Source organism: Zootoca vivipara, chromosome 1 (assembly GCF_965207765.1).
Source record: "Zootoca vivipara chromosome 1, rZooViv2.hap1.1, whole genome shotgun sequence".
Classification (NCBI taxonomy): Eukaryota; Metazoa; Chordata; class Lepidosauria; order Squamata; family Lacertidae; genus Zootoca; species Zootoca vivipara.
Genome location: NC_142582.1, coordinates 112697581 through 112722472, shown reverse-complemented (window position 1 = coordinate 112722472; position 24892 = coordinate 112697581). Strand labels below are relative to the sequence as shown.

The window sequence follows — 24892 nt, the reverse complement described above, 5'->3', positions numbered from 1 at the left end:
CCATTTCGCAAAATGTCGATGAGCCTTTTAACATATTGGAGGTGGGGGATGAGTTATTGCAGTTGCTAATGAAGGGTGATATGCAATGTTCGTCATACTCAGACTAGATCCATTGACTAGTCTTAGTATGACTATCATTGGGTATTGCCCACCGTCTTGTGGGATTAGCTCAGGGACAGCCAGTGTGGTATTACCTCCAGATATTGTGGACTATAACACCCATCAGCCCAGACGATTGATGATGCTGACTGGTCTAATGGGCTTTGTAGTCCAAACAGCTGAAGGGCACAAACTTGGCTACCCCTAGATTAGACCGTACACATACATGTTTTATTTGGTCCTAAAGAATGTACTGTCTCTTCATCTAGAGAGAGTTTTACTCGCACTGGCATACAGATCTCTGCATGTATCACGGTTTGGCACTCTTACATGCTCTGGCACCTGCTTTTTTGTGTGTGCATGTGAAATCGGGTTGTGTTTTCACCTTGCATGATTTTGCTCATTTCCTTTCCTTTAATTAAGACATTGTTCTCATGAAATTTGATTGAAAAGCAACTTTCCATTCTGCAGCAAGGAGAGGGGTGAGCCTCTGAAGGATTTGCATTATGTCAAGTATTTACCATTTCATCATTCACTTGGCAATCCTAAAGATAAACACAGGGGAAGTAGCAACATGCTCATCATATTAAGAAGCGGATCCCCCCCCCCCATAAACGTTCAAGTAGAAAAGCAATACAGTATTGTCTTCTTTTGGTTTTTTTTCTTGTGTCAGGCAATTTATCAACTGTTCAGAAACAAAAGGCCTTCTTAAAGTAAACACTAGCAACAAAATGCTGAAAAATTTAATAATCATCTTGTCACAATAGACGGCTTCCTTTGTTGGTGGTTCAAATAGTGGCAGGTGTCCCTTGTTGAAATAAAGCACTATAAAATTAAGCCGTTTAAACAAAGCACTGGTTCATCCTAGTGAATAAAATCTTAGCTCAGTTACTTTTGTTAAGTTTATAATGACCCCTGGAACGGGTGTAGGGTTAAGTGGTACACAAATAGCTATCCAGTCTAACAAGAAGTGAGGCAGCAAATTTGGTAGCTGAAGCCACAGCTGAATATTGGATTCTTGCTATTTTCTGAAAGTTACGCCCTGACCATGAAAAGGGTGTTCTAGTTAAACAAGCAAGCCATAGTTGGTAGCAGAAAATCTCCAGTTGGTGATTGACAAGAAAAACATAAATGTGTATGGAGATTAGGCAAAGCGCCTTAGATGTTTGCCTTATCCCTACCATCTTCCACATAGGCCTCATTTTCACTGAGGTGCTAAGCCCATATCAGGGTTATGTTGGTTCACACTGCAGTTGAGGCTCACTTGATTGAATGCTGCTTTATAGGGGCCAGGATCCTAGATGCCAGGGATAATGTATGTACTAAATCACGTTTCAAAGCTGGTTTGGGGGGGGGGAGACCTGGTTAGTCTTCCCCACATTTATATGTGCCAAAACATATGAATGTCCTCTCATAGCGGTCCCCCTTTCAATAATGAGAAGTCATTACTTATGTAATATCTTGAATTCGTGGTGCCCATGGCATTTCCAGTCATAAGAAGATAAAATAGCTCTCCTGGATCACACCAAAGGCCCATTTGGTGCAGCATCCTGTTCTCACTGTGGCCAGTCAGGTGCCCATGGGAAGCCAATAAGCAAGATTCGAGTGCAATCTCCACACTTCGGATTTCCAGCAATTGGTATTCAGAGGCATACAGTCGTACCTTGGTTCTCGAACATCTTGGTACTTGCACGTTTTGGCTCCCGAATGCCGCAAACCCGGGAGTGAGTGTTCCGGTTTGTGAATGTTTTTCGGAAGCTTCCGCGGCTTCCGATAGAGTGCAGGAAGCTCCTGCAGTGAACTGGAAGCCGCACCTTGGTTTTCAAACCGTTTGGGGAGTCGAAAAGACTCCCGGAATGGATTAAGTTCGAGAACCAAGGTACGACTGTACTGACTCTTGACAACGGAGGCAGAACGTAGCCATTGTGGTCTAGAGGTCTAACGACAGCCTTCTCCTGCATTGATTTGTCTAGTTCTCTTTTAAAGCTGTTCCTTTTGGAGCTTCTGTGGGGCAAGCAGTTCAGCAGATGACATTTACCCTTTCTGCATGCCAGGGAAAGTTTCATTCGATTAAGTTCTGCTTGTCACACAGGTCTTAAAGCCCCAGGAGCTCTTGCCAGACTTAAGACGATGATAACTTTATGTGTGAACAAGAAGTTACAATGTAAACACCTGGCATTATTTGGGATACATTTTAGCAGCTCTGTTCCAAAATTGCCGTCAAGGAAATACTAGAAGGTGATTAGATGAGTGTGCCAATTTATTTGTATCTTGACAAAGAAGGCATTTGTCTCTCTGCTTCTCCTTGCAAACATTTCTGATGCTTCACTCTTTGTTTATATTCTTTGGTGACCTCAGCTTTTGTCAAGCATGCATTTAAGTCTTTGAACATCATGTTTAATTGGCACCACGTTGGAGAGATGCAGTGAGTGTCTCACATATGGCAGGAGCTGCTTGCTTATTTGTACATGCATATCAAATAGAAATTGTCTAAAAGCAATAAACCATAACATATAGGAAAATATCAAGGAAAATAATAATCTGTTGGTTAGATCCCCCCCCCTTTAGATTTATCAACTCCATTTTGGACTAAGTGCTCATTCTGTTCACTTCCCCAGCTGTTAATATTGGTGATTAAGTGAACTTTATAGTCTTTGCAGCTTAATTGGTTTCTGTTCAGGGAAATGTTGAGATCATTCTGCATTTCTTAGGTTATTTTAGTCTCTCTATTATTATCCTTAAAATAGGATTCTAATTACCCCTCCAGGAAAGGGGGGGGGGGTGTTCAGTGATAACTAGCAGTGAAGAGTAAGTAGTAAGAGTTACATCAAATAAGCGTCATCCCCAAACCTCTTTGAGTCTTAGAGCTTGTATGTGTGTGCGTGGAACTTGTATACCTGCTGTCGATCGTCGAAAGCTTTGTGTTTCACGAGTGGCTGCTCCAATCTCACCTGTCATTTCCGCTAGTAATATAATAGGCTTTTTAATGCAGGTTCACTAACACTAACATCCTTATAATCAGGGAAGGGGGAGCCTGTCAAACATGGATGTTTTAAGGTTTTGCAACACCTTTACATGTACAGAGTTAAAATGAAGAACAGCAAACAGCTGAAGTCCAGGCTTTCTCTCTCTTTCTACTGATGCAACCTATTTCTATTATTTCCGCAGGTTCGATCCATGCGACGTCGATAGCAGCCTCTAGAGTGGAGCAGGCACTGTCTGAAGTTGGCTCGTCTTTGCAGAGCAGTGCTCCGAAGCAAGGTCCTCTGCATCCTTGGATGACACTGGCTCAAATCTGGCTTCATGCAGGTAATAGGGCACAGCTGCTGTTTTCATTTTTCCTGCTCATTAGCTACAGGAATCTGTATTCCTTGCCTTCAGTGGGGCAGAATGTTTTTATTGTATGTCAGCTAAAAGCACAGCTTTTAAGGACACTTATTCGGAATGTGGCATTTCGTTACATTTCAAGACAAGAACATTGTATGCTTAATTTATGAAACAGCAGTCTAGGAGAGGATGGCATTTAGTATTTAACAACCTTGTCAGAAGGTTGAGTTCCCCACCCCACCCCCGCCGCCCCCTTTTCCATCCACTGCTCAGGTTGTGTTAAGTCATGGAAATTTAAAGTGCCTCATTGAAAATGAAGAGTGACGTTGTTTTGGTGAACTTTAATCTGGGCAGCTCAAACTATGGATTTCAGGCAAAAAAGATAAAATGGCATCTGCAATTATATGCTTTTCAGACTGCAAAAGAGAATAGCAAGCTAAAACTAATTTTGGGAGGGGTGTGGAGAATCTGAAATACATTTATTATGTAGAATAATAAATTTGTAGAGTTGGAAGGGACCATGAGGGTAATCTAGTCCAACCTCCTACAATGAAGGAATCTTCTTGCCCCACATGGGGCTCGAACCCATGACCCTGAGATGAAGAGCCTCATGCTCTTCTGACTTGAGGTGTCAATAACAAACTCATGTAAATGTGCTTTAATAGAGTAAAAGTGGGTGACTGAACCTTCTGGTGTTAAAGCTCAGATACGTGAGGTATATTGAGATACTGATATTACAGAGTTATGGAATGAAGTTTAAGGTAGTTCGACCCGCAAGGGAGGTGGCAAGCTATTATCAGGGACTATATTGTACTTACTTCAAGAAACGATGCTGTTTTTGAAATACAGGTTAGAAGTAAAATCACTTTGCCCCAAAACAAATCAGCTGAAGACCCATATGATGTATCTGTGAACGGTGCTGTACTATCTTAGACAGCAAGTTAGAGGAATCAGATCCACAGATTATGGATGTCTGCAAATACAGAAACTAGAATGTTAGTTACTCACTCATTTGTGAAACCCATCTTGCCCTAATCTTCATCATAAGGCTGTTATGAGGATTTGAGAAGCTAGCAGCCTTTTACCCAGCGTTGCTCCAGAACGCTGAGAAAGCAAAAACTCAGTGCAGTGTTGAAAAGTTCGATCTGCCATCTTGATTGAAAATTGAATCCAATAGTGTCCATTCCTGCTCCTTGATCTCAGAAACCATCATGCAAAAATTTCATTAAGAAGTGTCCAAAATGATTGTGTTTAGGTTTCTTTAAAACAAAAAACAAAGGTAACTCCTAAATCCATAGTTGATCAATACCTTTGTTAGAACCAACCAAGAAGTCACAAGAGTTTTACGGCAGCTTAAGGTCTCACTTTTTTTGTTTTGTTCTTTAGTTTTCTGTGCTGACTTCTTCCAACTAGTGGAGGTTGTTGGGTATGCCCAATAGTTCTGAGAAGAAAAATGTGATTTCATAGTAGCACACGCATGCCTTGTGTGTTTGGGGAGCTTTTCTTTTGGAACAACAGTCCTTCATATATTTTATTTTATTTTTATTTTTCTGTAAGCCTCAGAATGCCTTGAGGCTTATTTCAAGCCTGAGACAGTGGCCTTTAAACAGATGAAGTACTTTGGTTGGTTGACATGTTTCAAATGGTGCTCAAGGTGGCCAAAAGCAATGAAATGCAAATAAAATAAAGCACGATAACATTAAAGTGAAAACATTAAACAAGGAAGATAAAATACACCAGTAAAATGGCACCTATTTTGCAGAGGCCAAGGCCACATTATGAGTCAAAGGCCTGCTGGAATAATTTCATCTGCAATGGGACTAGACCAGACTCCCACTGCATGAAATTCCAAAGCATGGCAGCCAGACAAGACCTAATATGTCCCAAGTCAGTCCTGAGTTACCCTGTGACTCACACAGGCTCCGCCTCCCCTCTGGCTACTCTTTTGAACCCTCCTGTTCCCAAACTTTTTTGGCATACCTGGGTAGCAGATGTTCCTGAGCCCTGGTTTGAGTTTCACCTGAATAGAACCAGAGTGATGTCATTGACTTAAATTGTCTTTCTCCCTCTCTTCCACACCTTGATCAGAAGGGGTTCCAACTTTAATACCAGAACCCCACTGTTTGCATTGTATGCAGCGCCATAATATTTGGGGTTGGTGGGCGGGTGGGAGAGAAAGTAAGAGGTGGTTTGTCATCAGAAAGATAGGCCTGACAAGTATGGTGTTGTTTTGTTTTGTTGTAAGGCACTGTTACTACAGTGGAAAGTACATTAAGTCCATGTGATATATCATGAATGGCCCTTGGGATCCTGGCTGTCACTTTTTCACTTATTACTATCATGCTGATGATAGTAAACAGTGCTTATTTAAAAAAATTTTCATATGGAAGCAGTTTTTTATATATCAGCCACATTATTTTACAGGTAGGGGAAAACACAATTGTGTGTGCGCGTGTGCGTGTAGATGTTGCTTTGATTATTAAAGTATAAGTAAACAGGAAAGTGGAGATATATAGGGAATTTATAAATCAGCATCTTTACTGCTTCTGTGAAAATTGAGGTAGTTCAGAGTAGTATGAATGATATCAGGGAAAATTGGAGAGAGGGAGAGAAAATGTCTGAAAATGTCAGTGGAAACAAATTGCATGAAGTCCCTCATCATTAATAACTCATTGAGAGACAGACTTGAGTACCCGTCTGAGCCTAATCGCAAGGCATTTTGTTCTGTAGCCTGGGCTGCAATTTACTTAAACATTGGCTTTAAAATTATCAAATGCTTTTATGAGGTCCTTGATGTTTTTATGCTGTTATTGGAAGGGCTTCATCAAACTTTTCAGATTTTCCTTTATTCTTCCTCTTGCTGGTTCCCAGCAGATCGAAGTGCTAATATATGCCTTCACACCTTTGGTTAAAATAATCTTTACTTACTGGGCTGGGATCCAGACAGCTACTTTAAGAATCCCCAAAGGCTTGCATGTGCTCCTCAGATTCCCCACCCCCGCCTTTGAACACTTCCACATCCCATATTGCTAACAGTTTATGAAACTGTCCCTCGGTTTCAAAAGCGGTTGCTATAGTAGAGAGAGGGGTTGCTCTCCTAGAAATAAAAGTCCAACTTTCCCCTGAGTATTTGGAACTAGTTGCCTGATTCTCTGCCCTAATCTGAAGGGGATACAGTGGGTTGGGAGGGGGGGAGTCACATTGTGTGACTGGACCTTATTCCGCACACATGACAGTTTAGTTGAATCCCACCTATTGTGTTTTTAAAGGGTCTCAAAATTCATGCTATCCTTAATGCATGTTGTCTGAATTCTCCTGTTCCAGGGCCATGTTGTTGTTGTTTTTAGAAAAAGATCAAGGATCGTAGTAATAATAATATTATAAAATTTTATTATTTATACCCTGCCCATCTGGCTGGGTTTCCCCAGTCACTGTGGGCAGCTCCCAACAGAATATTAAAAACACGATAATACATCAAACATAAAAAACTTCCCCAAACAGGGTTGCCTTCAGATGTCTTCTAAAAGTCAGGTAGTTTCTTGACATCTGATGGGAGGGTGTTCCACAGGGTGGCCGCCACTACCGAGAAGGCCCTCTGCCTGGTTCTCTGTAACCTTACTTCTCGCATTGAGGGAATCGGCAGAAAGCCCTCGGAGCTGGACCTCAGTGTTCGGGCTGAACGATGGGGGTGGAGACGCTCATAGAGTTAGAAATAGCGTGGATAGAGATGGGAGAGGTTTGAAGGCTGTTATCTTTCATATGGAAACAACCCAGTACTATTTTTCGAGGTGCTGGAACTCACCATGAACGGCTCCCTTGTTCTCTTATAATGGCAATGGCGCCCACCTGAAAGGTGCCGGAACTAATTTCTGGCGAGTTCCAGCTGAAAAAAGCCCTGAAACAACCCATGCAACCTCATTATTGTCTCACATCAGAGTGAAGCCCAAGTTTCCCTTTGTTCCTTTCCTACCCTACCCTTTGTACCCTTGGATTCACAAAAGCTTGTGTCTCAAGAGAATTAATGAAGATTGGAATATATATAATTGAGAGAGAAAATCTTTGCTTGGGGTAGTTTCCTTGGGGAACTTAGCCATAAAACAGTCAATGGAGAGAATATTAATTGGGGAGGACCATTCATTTGTCTCTCTCCTTCCTCCTCCTTACAGCTGAAGTATACATAGGAATTGGAAAGCCTGCAGAAGCCACAGCATGTATTCAGGAAGCTGCTAACCTCTTTCCAATGTCTCACAACGTTCTGTACATGAGAGGTCAAGTGGCAGAACTTCGGGGAAATATTGATGAAGCCAAACGCTGGTATGAAGAGGCCTTATCTATCAGCCCAACGCATGTCAAAAGTATGCAGAGATTGGTAAGTCCAGTTTACACAACAGAATGCATGCAAAGCGCTTGAACACTGGAAAAGGCTTTGCCTATGTCAAGTGCTTTGTGATTAATATTATTATTGCGCCCCAAACAGTTTGATAATTAGAAATTTGTTGAGCATTCTACAATGATGTTCCATGAGTTCAGTTAATATGGAACCTTAGGGCATTGGTCTCAAAACTGTTGTGAGGCTATCTGCGATGGAAGAAGAGAAAGAGAGGACAGAACCACATTGGTAAAAATAATAAATAAGGAACAAACCACTTCCAGTGCTGCTCCTTGGCAGCCCCCCACCCATGCACACCACAGTTGCGGCATCAGCCGCAGTCAGCTAGTCGAGGGGGGACTTCTCTTGGGGTTGCTAGTTTGACTCGTACAACTTACAGTTGTCAGTGGTGGCCTTTTGCACAGAGGGGCCTTCCCCAGGGTCAGACACAGCACCCAGGAGAGGCGAGGTGAGACAGCCTTTCAATCACCTGATGTCAAGTGATTCATTTTTGCTCTGTGCTTAGAAAACCCAACAGGAACACAGCTCTCTGCATGCATCAAAGAGCCCCATGCAACGCTAAGCGCAGGGTTCTGCAGGTGACACCTATCAGCTAGTCAGCAACCTCTACAAGCCACATTTGGGCCAGCCGTGTGTCGTACCTGCCAAAAAGCTCATGTCCTATATGCTGCCAGATTTTGGGCAGGTGGGTGCAGGCCCATGCAGTGCTTGTGTGAGGCCCGGGCAGGAGTCTTGTTAGAATGAAGTTATAAACTCAAACAAAAAAAGCAGCAAGTCCCTGGCGCCCCCGTCAGCGTAGCCCTCTGAGACCTGGGCAAATGTACCCGGCTGTTCCCTGCTCTGCATGGGCCTGGGTGGGTGTGGCTTGACTAAGCCAAAACCACCATGCCTGCCTTGGTGAGCCTAATTAAGCTGTGGGCTGTAGGTTTTCCACTGGTGTTAGTGTAGCTTTGATTGCTATCCCAGATTGCAGCACAACACTGGACCTGCTGACATGCTCATTTTGATTTTGTTCACAGTATGAATTACTTATAAGGCATTTAACTGCTGCATAAGGCATTTCACTGCATCTGATTTTCGGTACAACTTAACTCAAGATTTTTACCTCTTTCCTATTCATGTCTTCTGCTTCATGTGGATGGAAATTAATCTTGATTTCAATTTTCTTTTTTCAGTTCTTCAAGTGGTTGCAGGTTTTGTAATAGGTTTTCTTTCTAAATGCTGTGAGTGTGTTTCACATTTATTAACAGAGGAAGGGGAGTCTGAAATATTGGGGCACAACAGTGAAATTCCCTTGGTTTTCCTCCACATTAGCTCACTAATAAGTGTGATACCTTGTATAGTTTCAAACTTGTGGATGGTGCCAAAAATCACACAACCTCCCAATATTTAATATACAATTCCAGACAAAGATATAAGACACTCAATGCAAATATGTTTCCAACGATACGCGAAGATAGGGGGAAGATATCCAAACATATTTTATATTATCTTCCAAGGGATCTAGTAGTAATTTTGTTTGGATATCTTAGAGGTATAATGTTGGAAGAAGACCTGGAAATGGTAGTTCGTTTAATGATGGCGGCTAGAATGCTAATCTTTCAAAACGGGGGGGATGGACCCCAACCGCCTGCAATATAAAGGAATAAATGTCATAACTTAGGAGGGGGCACCCCAGGATGGCAAGGTAGTCATGCTCTCTGTGCCTCATTCCACAACAACACAGTCCAAGCCTATTGGAGGGGTGTGTGTGTGTTGTTTTATTTGTCTTGTTTGTTAAAAACCAGCCATGAGGGACTAAAGAATGCCATGTCTAGTTTGGCATTAGCGAACAGCTCATAGCGGTACAGAAGTTAGAGGTGCAAGTTTGGGAATCTCCTTTTGGCCAGCAGGAATGGTATCTTTGATCTGTTCCATTAGAATTGTATTGCAGAGTAGTCTTTTCAGCGTAGCTTTGCTATGCAAAAAAACAAACAAACCCCACTGTCCCATTTTAACATAGCTGTTCAAAGTACCTCTGCTGCAAATAGATCTCGGTGGAAAAGTTATAATCCCTTCCTTGTACCCAACGTTTTTATTCAAAAGTAGGAGCTTGTTTCTGCCTAGGCCCCTATAAATTATTCAGAGAGGCCTTTCCTCCCTGCATCCCGAAAAAGAGCACATAAGGCAAAACATCAGAATGGAACACAGAGCAGGGGAAGGTTTCTTTTTCTTTTCTTTTTTAGTTCCCCGGCTGTTCGAGATAATTAAGCACATTGGCAAGTGCTAAAAGGTACCTTGTAAAGCGTGTGGGCGGTGGACAGAAAGCAGCACACTTATGTTAAAATAAAAGCCATACATTAAAATCCCCTGCCTTGCCCACTTGAATTCAACTTGAAAGAAGCAGTTTCCATTATATTTCCTCTGAACGCCATAGAGACTCTTGTCCTCAGCTGATAGAAAATGGGCTAGGATGAGTTCCCTTAATGCTGAGGAGAAGCCTCCCCCCCCTCTTCCACAACAAACATTACACAAATTTCTAAGATTTAGACAAGAGTGTGGCCCTCCTCTCCACCCTCCCCATGTCCTCTTGCCTTTCTTTCCCTTTATGTTTCCCCCCTTTGCATTTTGGGGCCCTGCCAATTATAGCAGACTGGGTCCTACGCTGCCCCGAAAACTTACGTGTTTTCAGTGTCAAGTGTTTACTTAATATATGCAAGCAAGCAGTCACAGTTTGTGTTTGCTAAGGGCTAGCATCTGTAAAATGGGAATAACAAATCTTCATAGTAGTAACAGAATGAGTAAGAGATCAGTGGCATAAGGTTTAGGTACAAACTTCCCAAAATTTTGAAGAGAGGATTTTTTGACTGTGTTTCTAGTTTCCTATAGCTAAGTTTTCTTTGGGTGGATGCTGGTTTTATCTGTGTCTCTGCTAGGACTTTTGTAATAATTCACTTTTGTTGGTAATTTTGTACTGCTTTTACGTTGGATTATATTTTATGGTATATATTGCTGTATATATTGCTTGTTGTGTGAACCGGCATTTACTTAAGTCTGAACAAACTCACCCAGTTCTGCTCCGTTATTCCTTGCCATTCCTTGGTGCTCCAGCTGAGCATCTATGCAAACATAGTGAGCCCGCCTTTCCCGAAATTGGCTCGAAGGGGTCAGGAGAAAACCTGGAACAGCGTACAGCAGCAGGAGAGTGGCCAGTGGTCGGAATATCTTGTTTGATATTCTTCTTTCTGTTGGCAGAGTTCAGCTAATTCCATTAAGGGTTTTTTTTGGTTTTTTTTTTTTAATCTACTGGAAATTTTACTGAAACAAAGTTTCCATCTCGTAATGAAACAGTTTTTATAGTGGTCCTTTGAAGATGAAATAGCGGATGGCAGGTTTCATGTGAGCTTTCCATTTTATTGTCTCCTTTGTGTGTTAGCATTGGAAAAGATGCTCTTTTCCATTGCTTATCAGTTAAACAGAAGCACTTCTATGATTTGGAAAATATAAGTTAATGGCAGTGCTCATGCTAGAGCTGTGGCAACGACTTCATGCTCATGTTTCAAATTGCATTGAAGTAAGTACAGTGGTACCTCGACTTACGAGTGCCTTGACTTCCGAAGGTTTCGACTTCCGAAGTCCACTGACCCGGAAGTATTTTCCCAGTGCATGCGCAAAATGGATGCTTCGACTTCCAAAGGTTTCGACTTCCGAAGAGCGCCGCGGAACGGATCGCCTTCGGAAGTCGACGTACCACTGTAGGTCGTTTCTATCCAAACTTATGATGTCATTGCAATTCGCTCATCTTGTATATGGTTAAAGTGCTAGTGTTGAACTTCACTGGCCTAACAAGGTGCATTCTTCAAAAGAGTTATATAGCATGTTTTATTTAATGTTTTGTCAAGTTGTGCATATCAGAGAACAGTGTTCTGTCTGAGGGTCAAGCCAAGCTCATCATTTAAAATAATAATAATGTACACGGTGTAGCCCCCCTCCCCCAATTTACTAGGACAAATGACACATGATGCTAAAAGTGTCCTTAGTAACTACTTCAAACTTTTTCCTAAGACTCATAGCCAGGGAGAGTGCTCATTGAGATCACAGCTTGGGAATGAACACTTAAATTCTCCGTGCACACTGCTGTCCTGGTGAAAGTGCTATTAAATTGTTTTAAAGACTTTATGTAGTTATTAATAACACATTTAGCCTGTATAGTTTTGCCTTAAAAGAATGGGCAGAGAATTCTTGAGGATGCAAGAAACCTAGCCAATTTCACAGAATTCAAAGAGATGCTGAATGTCTGCATTTCAGCCCACTGGTGCAGCAACATACTAATTTTGTATCAGCTTGCCAATTTTTTTGTAATGTATCGGTATCAATATTAGCCTAGTATATAGGCCAATTTAACTGTGGTTCCATGATTTCTGAACCAGACATAATTATGTATAGAAGCTTAAATGACTCAACTGATAATTTTAGTAAATCAACTGATTAATCAGCTAGCCATTTAAATCATGACTAATGCTGAGTAGCAGTGCCATTTCCTGAATATTAACCGATGGTAACTTCATTTTGACTAAGTATAGCATGTGTTGTTGTTTTTAGAAGAAGAACATGCATCTTTTTAAAACAAAACAAAAGTAAGGAAACTTGACAATGTGTTTATAGTGTCTGCTCAGTTAGATAATACACTGTATTACCTTTTAATTTGGTGAGTGGCTCTCCTATTCAAGGCTTCTTAAAGCAATTTAATGTTATAATATTAATTAAGAACTGATTATCAGTTTTGCTACAAAAGTGGCAATGAAGATGTGACATCGAATGAGATTAAATTATATTCCGTTACCCCCCATGATCCTTAAGGACTGGGTGAGCTGCAGGCAATTCTGTGAAAGTAGTAATTTTCTTTGCTGCTTGCCTATATCTGTTTTCTCTCTCTGATCTTTGTCACTGTTTAGTTCTACAGTTGTAATATTTGCATAGCCTTGTGAGATGCTATACTTAAATCCAGCATGCTGTTTTCCTTGCACTGAGCCGCTGCACCAGAATGCAGCAGAATAGTTATCATGTTTACACACTTTATCAAATGTTAAAGCCTTTATCTGGACACTTAGTCCTGTTTAAATACAAGCAGTGGGGAGAAGAAACAGGGCCTTTTCAGTGGTGGCTCCCTCTGAAAAGTTCCCTGGTGAATGTCAGAAGGTTCCCAAAGACCTTCCTCTCTAGGAGTGCCCCTTGGGTGAGTGATTCTGGCTCTTTGCTTCACATTAGTTTTAGATTTTTAGTGCTTAGTGATTATCAATTAAGCTGTCTAAAAGAAAAACTTGGCCAATAAATAATTCCATGTGTAATAATGAACTTGTTCTCCAAGTGTGGATCCTTGTGTAGCCAAACTGGCATCATCCATGCACGGAAGGGAGGTATCAGCACATCTTGGGAAGCCCTAGCATTTTGAAGTTTGAAAAATCTTCAGACCAAAATAAACCAGTAAGGATTGAGCGTACTCAATGGCCACAGAATACAGAGTGTCTAGGGGTGGAAAACGAAGAGGGGGGATTTTGGTGGAGCATCCTAGGAGACAGGATGGCTGCCTGGAAGGAACACTGGACAGGAGCACTACACACTGCAATATTTTGACTTGGGCCTTCCATGATCTGCTTCCACCTCTCCACCCCCTTTTTTCCTGTGTTGAGCAAGAAGGTCTGAAGATGGGTTCTGAGTGTGTTTGGCTGGATCCCCATGCCCTATCTTCTGCTTACCCATAGTTTATATTGTGGCATTATTTCAAAAAGCAAGGCTTTTAGGGAAGCATCCGGAACATACATATTGAGACCCTGACATTGTCTTTGGGAATATAGCTCTGCGTCATTGTTCGGGGCTTTTGCTTAGGAAATTGGACAAAGATTAGGCATGCTAAGAGGAAGCTTCCATGCCCAAAAGCCACATTTCCTCGTATAAAGCATTTGACCTGGAAGAAAGGGTCTTTTATAGCACTTAATGGTCAGATTTTAAAAGGGGAGCAAAGCAGACCATTAGCAAACCACCAACCTTGAAAGAGCACAGAGACAAAAGGCCCTGTTAGCATTACAAGGGAGCTAAAAGCTTAAGCATCATGCAGTCCTCTTTGGGAGATGTTAGGAAGCATAATGCACAGGGGGCCCAAGAGCTGTGCGCACATTTCTTTACACTTTCGCTTTGGATAAAAATGTGTTTTACATGTAACTAATTAATAATGGAGTAAGAACCCCAAGTATATATTCTTTCCCTAAGGCTGGACTTTCAAGGGAGTCGCTCTTGCTTCTCCTCCTGCCATCTGAGGTGAGGCAAGTGGTAAGAGGGGAAAAGGCTGCTGGCCATGGTGGCTGTCAACGGTTTCTGCTGTCTGAGGCGGTGTGCCCCACCCATCTGGCTGGGTTTCCCCAGTCACTTCGGGAAGTTCCCAATAGAATACAGTATTAAAAACACACAATGAAACATCAATCATTAAAAACTTCCCTAAACAGGGCTGCCTTCAGATTAGGAACAATACTTTCCCATTCTTCAGACCTAAACATCTCAAATTCATTCATTTTCCTTTCCTAGGCTGTGACTTCTCCCATTGGGTCATCTTGGAATTTGGAGTACCAACTTTCATTTTTAAAAAAGTAATATCTTGAGTTTTGTGGTTGTGAACGCATGATGACCTTGATGCTGAACCACTAGCACAAAACTAATACTTAGAATATTAACTTTTTGAAAGCATCAGTAAGCTTGGCTTCTTCTTTTTAAGCAGTAGAAGAAGAAATAGGGGAAGTACCAGTCAGTTGAGCTGACAGTTGGTGCCCATGCGTTGCTTCAGTTAGCGTGAATCATTAGTATATTATCTTGACACACAATAAAAAATGCATGGAAAAGAGAGAAAGTGCCTCCTCATGTCACTCACCTTTATGTGTACTGTAACTCATTTCTTGGGAATCTTTGCAACTATTTAGCTGCTGTACAAAGAATCTTAGCAGTGAAAATCTTGGCAAAATGTCTGCTCAGAATGGCAGAAAGCACAATTATTGGAAGTTTTGGTGCAGGTTGGTGGCATGTGAGGGATATGACCCTGGGCAAATTGCTCAGCCTAGCTCACCTGAGAGCGCTTGTGATGCCCTTTGTACACTGAAGTTGGGTATAGGATGACAATAACCTTCCACTAGACATTCAATGACTTCACCCCCTCCGCTCAGAAAACACCATTTATATTGTTCTGTATAATACCTGTAAAAGATTTTTAAAAACAGCTGTGTGTTTTTAAGAACTATTTATTTGTTTCGGTAGCCTAATTTGGAAAAAGAAAAGAAAGGCTATTTCTATTGTTAAACAGTTGGTAATCGGAAATCCTTGGTGCTCTACTGCAGGTTACCCAGAGATCTATCCTGCATAAACAAAGCTCAATCATCTTTTGTATGAGCCATGTTTTGTGGCTCTTGTATCAATATTATTTACTTTTTTCTTCCTCTGATTAAATGTTTAGATTCATATCAGATTGAAAATGCTTCTTTGTACTGTAATTATTTCTGCTTATACTGGGGAAGGATGACTTAAGTAACCAGTTTTATCTTTAAGTAACCATTGTACTAGAAAGCGAAAACATCGTATCTCATTTTGTTTTGTTGCTTTTAATTAAAAACAGCTACTCAGTTGAATCTATACACCTATGAAATAAATGGCTTCGTAAAATACACAGCAGGACCAGCAGGAGGTGAGAAAATAAACTTAGAAATGAAGGACAGAGAAGTTGTGCCAATGTGGAAATATAATTCTCCTACTTGACTCATCAGGGCCAACTCCATTTCCTCTTTTCAGATTTCCCCCCACTTTACCGCAGGTTCAAAACCATGAATGTTACTGTTTTCTTGGCAGTTCATCAGGATGAACTTTAATGGATTTAAAAAATGGATGTTTCTGACTTGGCACATAATCCACTTGTGCAAATGTAACAAAGCACAAATTTCAAAAGAAAACAGATTTACTGCCATTCAATGTGAATTTATTCCATATATGTCAGATTCACATCACCCTTTATGAAAGCAACCAGTGTTATTTGGGGTGCGGGGCGGCGCAGGGGTATGCATACCCCTAAACATTTTGTGAATCTAAGTTTGGCCTCATTGAGGGGCAGTACTGTATAATAATACAAGTAGGAAAATGAGAGTACCTCTTTAAAAAATTATAGGAAAAAAAGCACTGAAAGCAACACACACTTCATGGGGGGCCCTGTGTTGTGTGTACACAGAGAGATACAGGCACTTTTTCGGGGAGCCTTTTTACAGCACCATCATTCTCATAAATTTCAGAAATGTTCATCCAAATGTACATAAGTGTGGTATACAGTCATTGCTGCTGCTGCTGCTGCTGCTGCTGCCGCCGCCGCTGCCACCACCATATTCATTTTGTGCCAGCCATTTGTTACTGAGAGATAAAATGAATAACTGTCCTGCTGAGGTGGGGCGATAAATGGAACAATGAGACAAAAACAGAAAAATTGCCAATGATGTGCTTGAGCTTTAGAGTTGATCATGAAAACCTATGTAAAAGCAGGATGTACTAAAAAAAAAGAGGCCAAGGGAAACTGTCTGTCTGGTAGTATTACTGACAAAGGTTGTCCTGTCATTATACAAACTGTGGCTTTTGGGTGCAGCTGGATTCCTGAAAAAGCTAAGGGTTTTTTCCTTTTCCTTTTGCTGCGATCGAATTCCTAGCTCTGACTGTTGCAGAGATGCATTTTAAAACCGTGTGTGACTCAGGCCTCATGCAGCTGAGTTGTGTGGGTGGATGCAACTTGCATTTGAAGAGAAGTGTTATGATTTAAACAGAAATAGATATCTAAGGGCGGCAAGCAGTTGGTCTTGTGTTCTTTTGCTGTAGGAACCTGGAGGCAGTACTGCAGACCAATTACACATCTTATTAAAATAGGCCACAGGGCTTGGTTTTTCAACCTGCCCATGCTGCAAAGCCAAAAAGATGTAGACTGTTGTGCAAAGTTGTAATATCTGACAACCTCTGAAGGGCTTGAGGCTGGGGAAGGCAAATGTTTTCTTTAAGCAGCACGAACCTCCATTTATCAGCAGGGCATTAAAGGAATAAACAAAGATTTTTAAGCAAGAAAGAGAATGATTTAGAATTCAATAACAATAAAATAGAAGTATATTTTTATTTTACTCCAGCTCTTCTTCATTTGATATGAGCTGTTATGGCTAGAATGGATTTAGGATGAGTTTTAACGCAGCCAGGATCCTCATGTCCAGTTATAGCAATGGTGCACCTAAAACGGCACTGCTACATTCTTTACTTTAAATATATCTAGGTCCCTTTCAGTTTCTTTTGAAATTGATTTAATTAGTTTACTTGAAATGAGTGGAAACATCAGTTGATTGTCATGTTTAAAATACATGTTTGCCATTCTGGAGCGCTGCAGCTTAAAACAAACCATACCCTCTTGCCATTTCAAATGTTCCTCATTACAAAGCTTTTCTTTCTTCTGCAAGGAGCTAGTTTCTTCTTAAAGATTTCAGGAATTGCACTAATTTGTTTCATGCCTCCATTTGTTGTTGTTTTGGAGCAAAATAAAGTTCAGCATGTAGCAACAACCACGGCTGACCTTTTGAAAACACTGTTGTCAAGCAGAAGAGCATTTTCCCCTTAGCAACAAGAGTTTTGCAGCAAGGGAAAGCAATTCAATACCTTAGCTCCAAGGTTTGTTTGAGGGCGGGAGGGTAACAACAATGAGGATTGGACTCTTCACTATAGCACAGCTGCATTTATGTAATATACTAGAGAGTTTGCATTGTACAATCAAATAGGCAGGAACAGGCATGAAAAACAAACATAATAACATAGTCAAGACATACATTGCATACAAACAGTGTTCCACTGTCTAGTTCAGTTCAATTCTTTTATTGTGAGGACTTGCAAACTTTACTTTAAAAAATATATATTTCCTTTTCTTTTTCCTTCAGAAGAGAAACAAGTAACTGTTTTGAAACCCTTCCATCTCTAAACAACTAATATCTTCTGTTGATAGCCCTCCCCTGACATATTTAGGATTTGGACCTGGGGGAGAGAGAGATGGTTCCTTATATTTATCAATAATCCACCAATAAAAGAACTCAAAATAAATTATCTGGTGAAGTTTTGCCCAAAATATTAGATGTAGAATCTAGAACTATTTGAATAAGCTTTAGTTTTGCCATTGACCAGAAGATCCTGAAGATCCTGATTGAAGATCCTAGATAAAGTAGGATCACTAATACCCAATAATGTAAAAATATATATTGTGTTTGAATGTAGAATGGATAGCCTTAACTGATACAAAAATATAGTTTGACTCTCCATTAATTTTTGTCAGTTTTTATTATTTGAATGCAAAGTTCATTTATTGTGAGTCAGGTGGAGAGGAAGGCTTAGCAAGGAATGTTTGAATTCTAAAACCCTATTGGGTTTTTTTTTTTTTACTAAGTTCATATTTTTGAATCTGAATGCCTCTTTTAAGATTTTATCTCGTTTTCCCAAAGCACTTGCCTGATTAGAATAAACAGATTAAATGTCGCACGTGCCCTTTCTTCAAATGAAAGCACTAATAAATAGTTTCCTGGATCATTTCATGCTTCCTTTAGAGAAGCAGCCATGCTACTTCTGCTACCCTTTTGATCCGTTAGATAGACAATAAAATTTCTAAGAAGGAGGAGATGTCTGGATTCATTTATTTGCTGATATACTTTTAACCTTGCCCTCGCAGTCGGTACAAAACCTGCACCTTTCTCTGCATGTGCAACTGATACAGCTGGAATACCCCTCCCCTTCATACTAATTTAGTATACTAATATTCCAAGCATAGTCACATCACAGAGTTGTTATAAAGGCATTGTTTTTTGTTTTGTTTTTTAAATGCTAGTTATCCAGTATGGTTGAAATCTGAAGGATAAATAAAATATAATGGTGCTTTAGCTATAGTGCAAAAGGTCAGCAACCTTTTTCAGCCATGGGCCAGTCCACCGTCCCTCAGACCATGTGGTGGGCCGGACTATATTGTGGGGGGGAAATATGAACGAATTCCTATGCCCCACAAATAGCCCAGAGATGCATTTTAAATAAAAGCACACATTCTACTTGTATAAAAACACTGATTCCCGGACCGTCCGCAGGCTGGATTGAGAAGGCGATTGGGCCGCATCCAGCCCATGGGCCTTAGGTTGCCTACCCCTGCTATAGTGGCTGGCTGAAAAGAACTCTTATTCAAAGGCATACTGTGTATAAACACAGCTCACTAAAGTACTTTCTGCTCATTAAGAACAATCAACAGAATGGGAGATGTCACCTCTATCTACCTTAGAGCAGTGGTTTTCAACCAGTGTGCTGGGGCACCCTCAGGTGCTGCGGGCAACTCTGGCCTCTGTCCCTCTTTCCTTCTCTCCCTCCTCTGAGGCCCTCTTGCATCTCTGCCTCCCAAAGGCTTGCGCAGCTGTTTGTTGCAGCAGCCCTGGCTACAAGCTCCCCAGGCGAATGGTGCCTCTGGGGCTGGCCAGGGGGTGCTAGTTGCCAGGAGCTGAGGCGGCCTCGGAATAAGCAATTAAGCAGGTGAGGGAGCCCAGCCACCCACTCTGCCAGCCCTTGCTGTTGGGAATGGACAGACAAGTCCCAGGCCCCTGTGGGGCAGCGTGAGGAACAGCTCTCTTTGGGGGCAGCTCAGAGACCAGGGGTGGTGGCAGCAGCTGCCTGGAGGACTCACAAGGAGAGGGGAGAAGAGAGGAGGCTGAGGAAACACTCCACAAGGAAGGGTGTTTGAAAAAGGGTGAGAGGCTGCCAGCTCTGCAGGCAAGGGGGGGCATAACTGGACTCCTGAGCCCCATAGGGGTGCCGCCGAAAGAATGTAGTTGCTCAAGGGAGCCGTGGACTCAAAAAGGTTGAAAATCTCTGCCTTGGGGGGGGGATGGGGTGATTCTTAGTATGCATAGTGTACAGTGATCTTTATGTACTCATTTAATTTGTTTTCTCTGTTTACAAAGCATAGTTTATAGCCACTTGCTGTTTTGATTGTCTTCTCCGAAGGCTAGCTTCTACCTGCCAGAATTTGAAGTGGAAGGAGTCCTCAATTGACTAATAGGTTGATGATCTCATTATTCTAGGAGTTTAAAAAGCTTCCCCTTATTTGAGAATACCAAAGAGGAAACAGTGCACAACTGAACTGTTTATTTGTGTGTTGATGAAGAATGCATACTGCTTGCCTTAACTGTAATGGAAAATTGCAAGAATAGCTGCCTTTTCCTCCAGGGTTGCACAGCCAACACTTGCCCTTTAAGAGTTCCTCTCAGCTAAATCAACAGAGGCTCAACCTCTGCACATATACATCTTCCGTTCGTTTTCCATTTTAGCACGTGTTCTTCCCCTTACAGAATCTTCTCATAGTGCAGAATCCAAATATTTTGGGATTTGGTAACGGCCCAGCCTTGTTGCCATGGTCTTCTCATTTGCCCTGTCTGAAGAATGTGCTTCTCTTTTTTAAAATTTGCAGTATTTCATTGCCGTTCCCTCAACCTCTTTTCCATGGCACTCTTTTCTCTGCTCGCTGCAGGCTTTGATACTTCACCAGCTTGGAAGGTACAGCCTGGCCGAGAAGATTCTTAGGGATGCTGTCCAGGTGAACTCCACGGCCCATGAGGTTTGGAATGGCCTCGGGGTGGTTTTGCAAGCTCAGGGCAATGACGATGCAGCAACCGAGTGCTTCCTGACAGCGCTGGAGCTGGAGGCCAGCAGCCCCATTGTCCCTTTCACCATCATCCCTCGAGTCCTCTGAAAGACTGTCCTCATAAACTGATGAATCATCATGTGAGAATGTTAGGAAGCATACTGCGTAAGCCTTCCTCCTGATTCGAAGGGCGGCTCTTCAGGCTGAGAGGTAATACAACAAAACAGGCAATCTGCTCATTACTGTGAGGGATTCTGACTGTGGAAGTGATACAGCATCTTATTGTTAATGCAGAGAAATAACTAACCAGAAATGTGGGGGAACCACACACATGCCACCCCCCCCGTGTATCACCTACATCTTCGCCCCATAGTAGTTTTAAAGCCTGACGCTATTGTTCAAATGGGTATTGTGCCATGTTTTATTAGGTGACATCTGAGTGTTATGTAAAACTTTAAATAGAATCAAACACCAACTGTAGAATAATAGATTCGAGTTAAAATTCAGTGGCAGAGCAGCCTATTTTTAACCAAGCCTGTCAAAGACCCGTTCTCTTCATGTCTTTCAACCTCTCTGGGCCCGGAATCAAAATGTGAAATTTGCTGTGCTCCATCTCTGCAGTAGTCCAGGCAGACAAATTAACCGAAAGGTTTATGTTTTTAGTTGTTTATAACTGTGATGTGTAGCTAATTGTTACTGCCTTTATTTAGAAGAGAGGTTGTGTACAAGAATATTTATATTTTACCAATGTATGCCTGTTTAAAAGAAGAAGAAGAAATGAAAAGAAAATATTAGTTATTTAAGTTTAACTTTTTTATGTGAATTCAGAGTTTATTTATCAATGGAAATATGTAAAAAGATGCTAAAGACGGAATATTTACCGACATTCCTTATGCATTATAAACCCACTTGGCTCAATGGGAAGATTATGTTAATAATAAAAATGATTTTTGGATGGATATAGTGCTTGTCCTTCGTTTTGAGAGCTGGATGAAAATAATCAGGCTGCCCCAAAGTGGCAGTCTGGGCCATAACACAGCCATAGTAGAAGATTTGATTAATCTGATACCTCTGTTTTACAAAAAGATGCTCAGAAGAACATCTAATTTGAACTATTCTTAAATCCAGGGCAAATGCCTGATCTGAGAAAAGGTCGAGATCCACCATTAAATCAGGGGCTCAACTGGGCTTACACATAGCATGCTGGTTCAGTCATGTCAGAATCCTCCAAGAAGTGGTTTTAGAGCATACCATATGAGACGGGCTAATCTCTGTGACAAACAGCTGCCCGTTGTTGGCCACATTTCCCCTTTGCTCAGAGTTCGCTGTCCAGCAGTCTTTCCTTTTGCTGCACATAGGTTTATGGAAGGTGTAAACCAATAGACCACTTTTACGTCAAGTTATATAATACTTAATACAAGCAGCTTGTCTTCCTGTTTAAATTGGGGCCTGAAAACAGCCCTTGATCACACCTGAATCAAAAACTTCATCCAACTGACCTGGAAATTCCTGTTGAATTAGTCTCCAACGGGGAGCTGGGCCTGTTTTGTTAAAAGGTACTTAAAGCCACTAATGGACCCTGAGACCCTGGCAAATGCTATGGAGCATTGAAGAGTTAGCTCTTATTTGGCCAGCAACTGTACAGACCCCTTGATCAAAACAAGACACAGCAGGTCTAATTGGTAATTTACAGAAAATGGAACCAATGTCGGTAGCCATTAGCAAATTAACTAAAAACATGCCTTCCTACTTGTAATTCCCTTTTGCTTGATCATCATGCACAGGGCTTTGGCCATGTGGCAGCAGCTGGGCGGAGGGCAATGAAGTAGGTTCTGTTGTCCTTTAAAACATTAATATCCTGTCTTTTAAAAAATCCGGCTAACACATTGCAAAATCTATAAAAGTTGCATTACAAGCCCGGAATCGTAGCTTAACCAACAGCTATAAAGAGTGTTTTTGACGCAGCACTCATTTCCCACTAGTTTATGGTTGTATTGTGGAACCCCTGGGAGGAAAAAGTATCCAGCTTGGATTGTAGACCGTGTAACTTAACTTCCGCACATGATCTGTAACAGTGCACTTCTTTAAAACAAAAACAAAAGGGAAGTGTGAAACACAGAATTGTAAGAAAAACCACAGCCTATGGTTGGAGCAGCAGTGGTGGTGACTGACGCCCACTGGGACCAGTAGAGCAGAAGGAAGAGAGGTCACCAGTAGGTGGAGCTAGATCAGATATTGGCAGAGCTTGACCCAATGACTGTCTGAGTTCTACAATGGCAGCTAAGGAAGAGGAAGGTGACAGCCCATGTAACATTCCCTGGACTGTTTGTAAGGCAGCAGGCAGGTGGGGCCAGACTGAGGTTGAGAGGGCAGTGCCCCATTTGCACCCAAGGACCCGACCTGCACCAAATGCAGACACTCACACCCCTACTTTGTGGAAGGAAATTAATAATCACGACAGAATGGTCACTCTCAGGAATTGACTTGAAATAGTTTCATAAAATGGGGGGGGGGCCACAATGATCAACCTGTCACATGGAAGATGGAGCAAGCCTGTTTTCTCCTGCTCTGGAGGGTAGGACTTGAATCAATGGCTATAAAAAGCTTTCTGACAGTAAGATCTGTTTGACAGTGGAATAGACTCCGTAAGGAGGTTGTGGACTCTCCTTCCTTGGAGGTTTTTAAGCAGAGGTTGGGGACTATTATTAATAATAGTCATGGATGCTTTAGCTGAGATTCCTGCATTGCAGGGGGTTGGACTAGATGACCCTTTGTGTCCCTTCCAACTCTGCAAGTCTATTATTCTATGATTCTAACCTTAAACAGATGGATCTTAAGCTGATGAAGGTCTATCATCTTTCCAGGGAACTTGACTTGCATTGTTGCCTTGTATGTACTCAGTATTACAATTTACTGTAATTTCCCTTGAGTCTCCCTAGCAAAAGATTCTCATATTGGATCTTTCGGGTGCGTGACAGATTTAACACAGAAAGGCACTGGGATTTGACAAGCGTCTTCCAGCTTTTTCTCTCTTCCTCTCCGCCCCCTCACTTCTTCCCCTGCCAGCCCACCGCTTTGCTTACTTCCTGGGAGACTCTGGCAGGCTCACTGTTGGTTGTACTATCTGGATTGGTGCTGACTTGGAGAATGGGGAGGGGGGGGCAGTATTTGCTTTGCTGAAAAGAAGAGGTTGATCGCTGACATTTTGGCAGAGCTAAAGCAGCTGCTTTTCTCTGGGGAGAGGCTGAGAGGGGAATCGCTGTCTAAAGCAGGCCATGGGGTTAACACTCTTGTGGGTCCCTGTGTTTTCGCTCTGCACTTCTCTTTTGCATCTGCGTGCCCCCGGCTCAAATCTGCTGTGTACACAAGCGCCCTTCAGCTTCCTTTCAGATTGACAGGGCAGTTTCCTCTGACTGGCTGCTGCAGCCTTCGGGGGGAGCCCAGATTGTTAAATGATGCCTGCCTAAACAGGATTAGTACAAGAGAAGCAGCAATGTAGGACCCTTGTGTGAGATGCCTGTAACTTCCATGATACAGTGAAAAGATGCTCAGGGACTTTACCAGAGTCGGCTCCCCTCCCCTCCGCCTGCTCCCTACATCCAGGTCATCTATTCTGACACTTTTAAGGGAAGCATCTTTGACAGAGGACAGAGTGAACTGATGCTCAACACTGACTTCTCCCCCTTTTTCAGTTCCAGGATTCATGGCGAGCTGCTAAGCATTCTGCTCTTGTAGCTTTTTGTACTCCAGTTCCTAGAAGAAATCAGGCTTCAGAGGACCAGGCTGTGCCTGAAATATATCAGCTGCTCAACAGCAGCCCAGCAGCCCAAGTTTGTTGGATGAATAGCTGCTTGTTGGTAGGGCAAATTCAGAGAAGAATAGAGGTTACGGTGTATTGGTTCTGGCTCCAGAGGTCAGGCTGCAACCTTTTCCCATTGCCTATAAGAGCAGAGGAATCTGCCTTAGGTTGAGACAGACCTTTTGGCTCACCTAGGTCTGGATAGTTCAGTTGGCTAGAGCGTGGTGCTGATAATGCCAAGGTTGCAGGTTCGATCCCTGTTTGGGACAGCTGCATATCCCTGCATTGCAGGGGGTTGAACTAGACCCTCAGGGACCCTTCCAACTATACGATTCTATGATTCTAGGTCAGTGTTGTCCCTGTGATGACTGGAGGAGCCCACCAGCATTTCAGCCAGGGGTCTCCCCTACCAGAGGACATGTGGCCCAGGCTCTGAAACCCAGAGCCAGCCCTGCACAAGTGGAACTAACCGAGACTTATTTTGGGGAGGCTTCACCCTGAGACTCGCTGCAGCATATTGCTGGTTAGAAATGCAGTTGTGACACTTGGCTGCTCACAATTCAGCGGCACCCTGTGTGGTGCTAAAATCCGG

At 42.2% G+C, this 24892-nt stretch overlaps 1 protein-coding gene and 1 non-coding gene across 4 annotated transcripts in view; both read left to right on the top strand.

Moving 5' to 3' along the window:
- Positions 1 to 21460, top strand: part of TTC7B (tetratricopeptide repeat domain 7B) — a 91404-nt gene extending 69944 nt beyond the window's left edge. For 2 of the 3 annotated variants that reach the window (XM_035101893.3, XM_060272302.2), the window contains 3 exons: positions 3268 to 3408; positions 7593 to 7795; positions 20388 to 21460. In XM_035101893.3, coding sequence (XP_034957784.3) covers positions 3268 to 3408; positions 7593 to 7795; positions 20388 to 20609 — 566 coding nt within the window. In that variant the 3' untranslated portion in view covers positions 20610 to 21460. The remainder of the gene's footprint in view (positions 1 to 3267; positions 3409 to 7592; positions 7796 to 20387) is intronic. The other variant, XM_035101891.3, reaches the window with a different exon arrangement.
- A 3035-nt stretch (positions 21461 to 24495) lies between these two features.
- Positions 24496 to 24569, top strand: TRNAI-GAU (transfer RNA isoleucine (anticodon GAU)). Its single transcript has one exon. It is a non-coding gene; the product is annotated as a tRNA-Ile (tRNA).
- Positions 24570 to 24892: the final 323 nt, after the last annotated feature.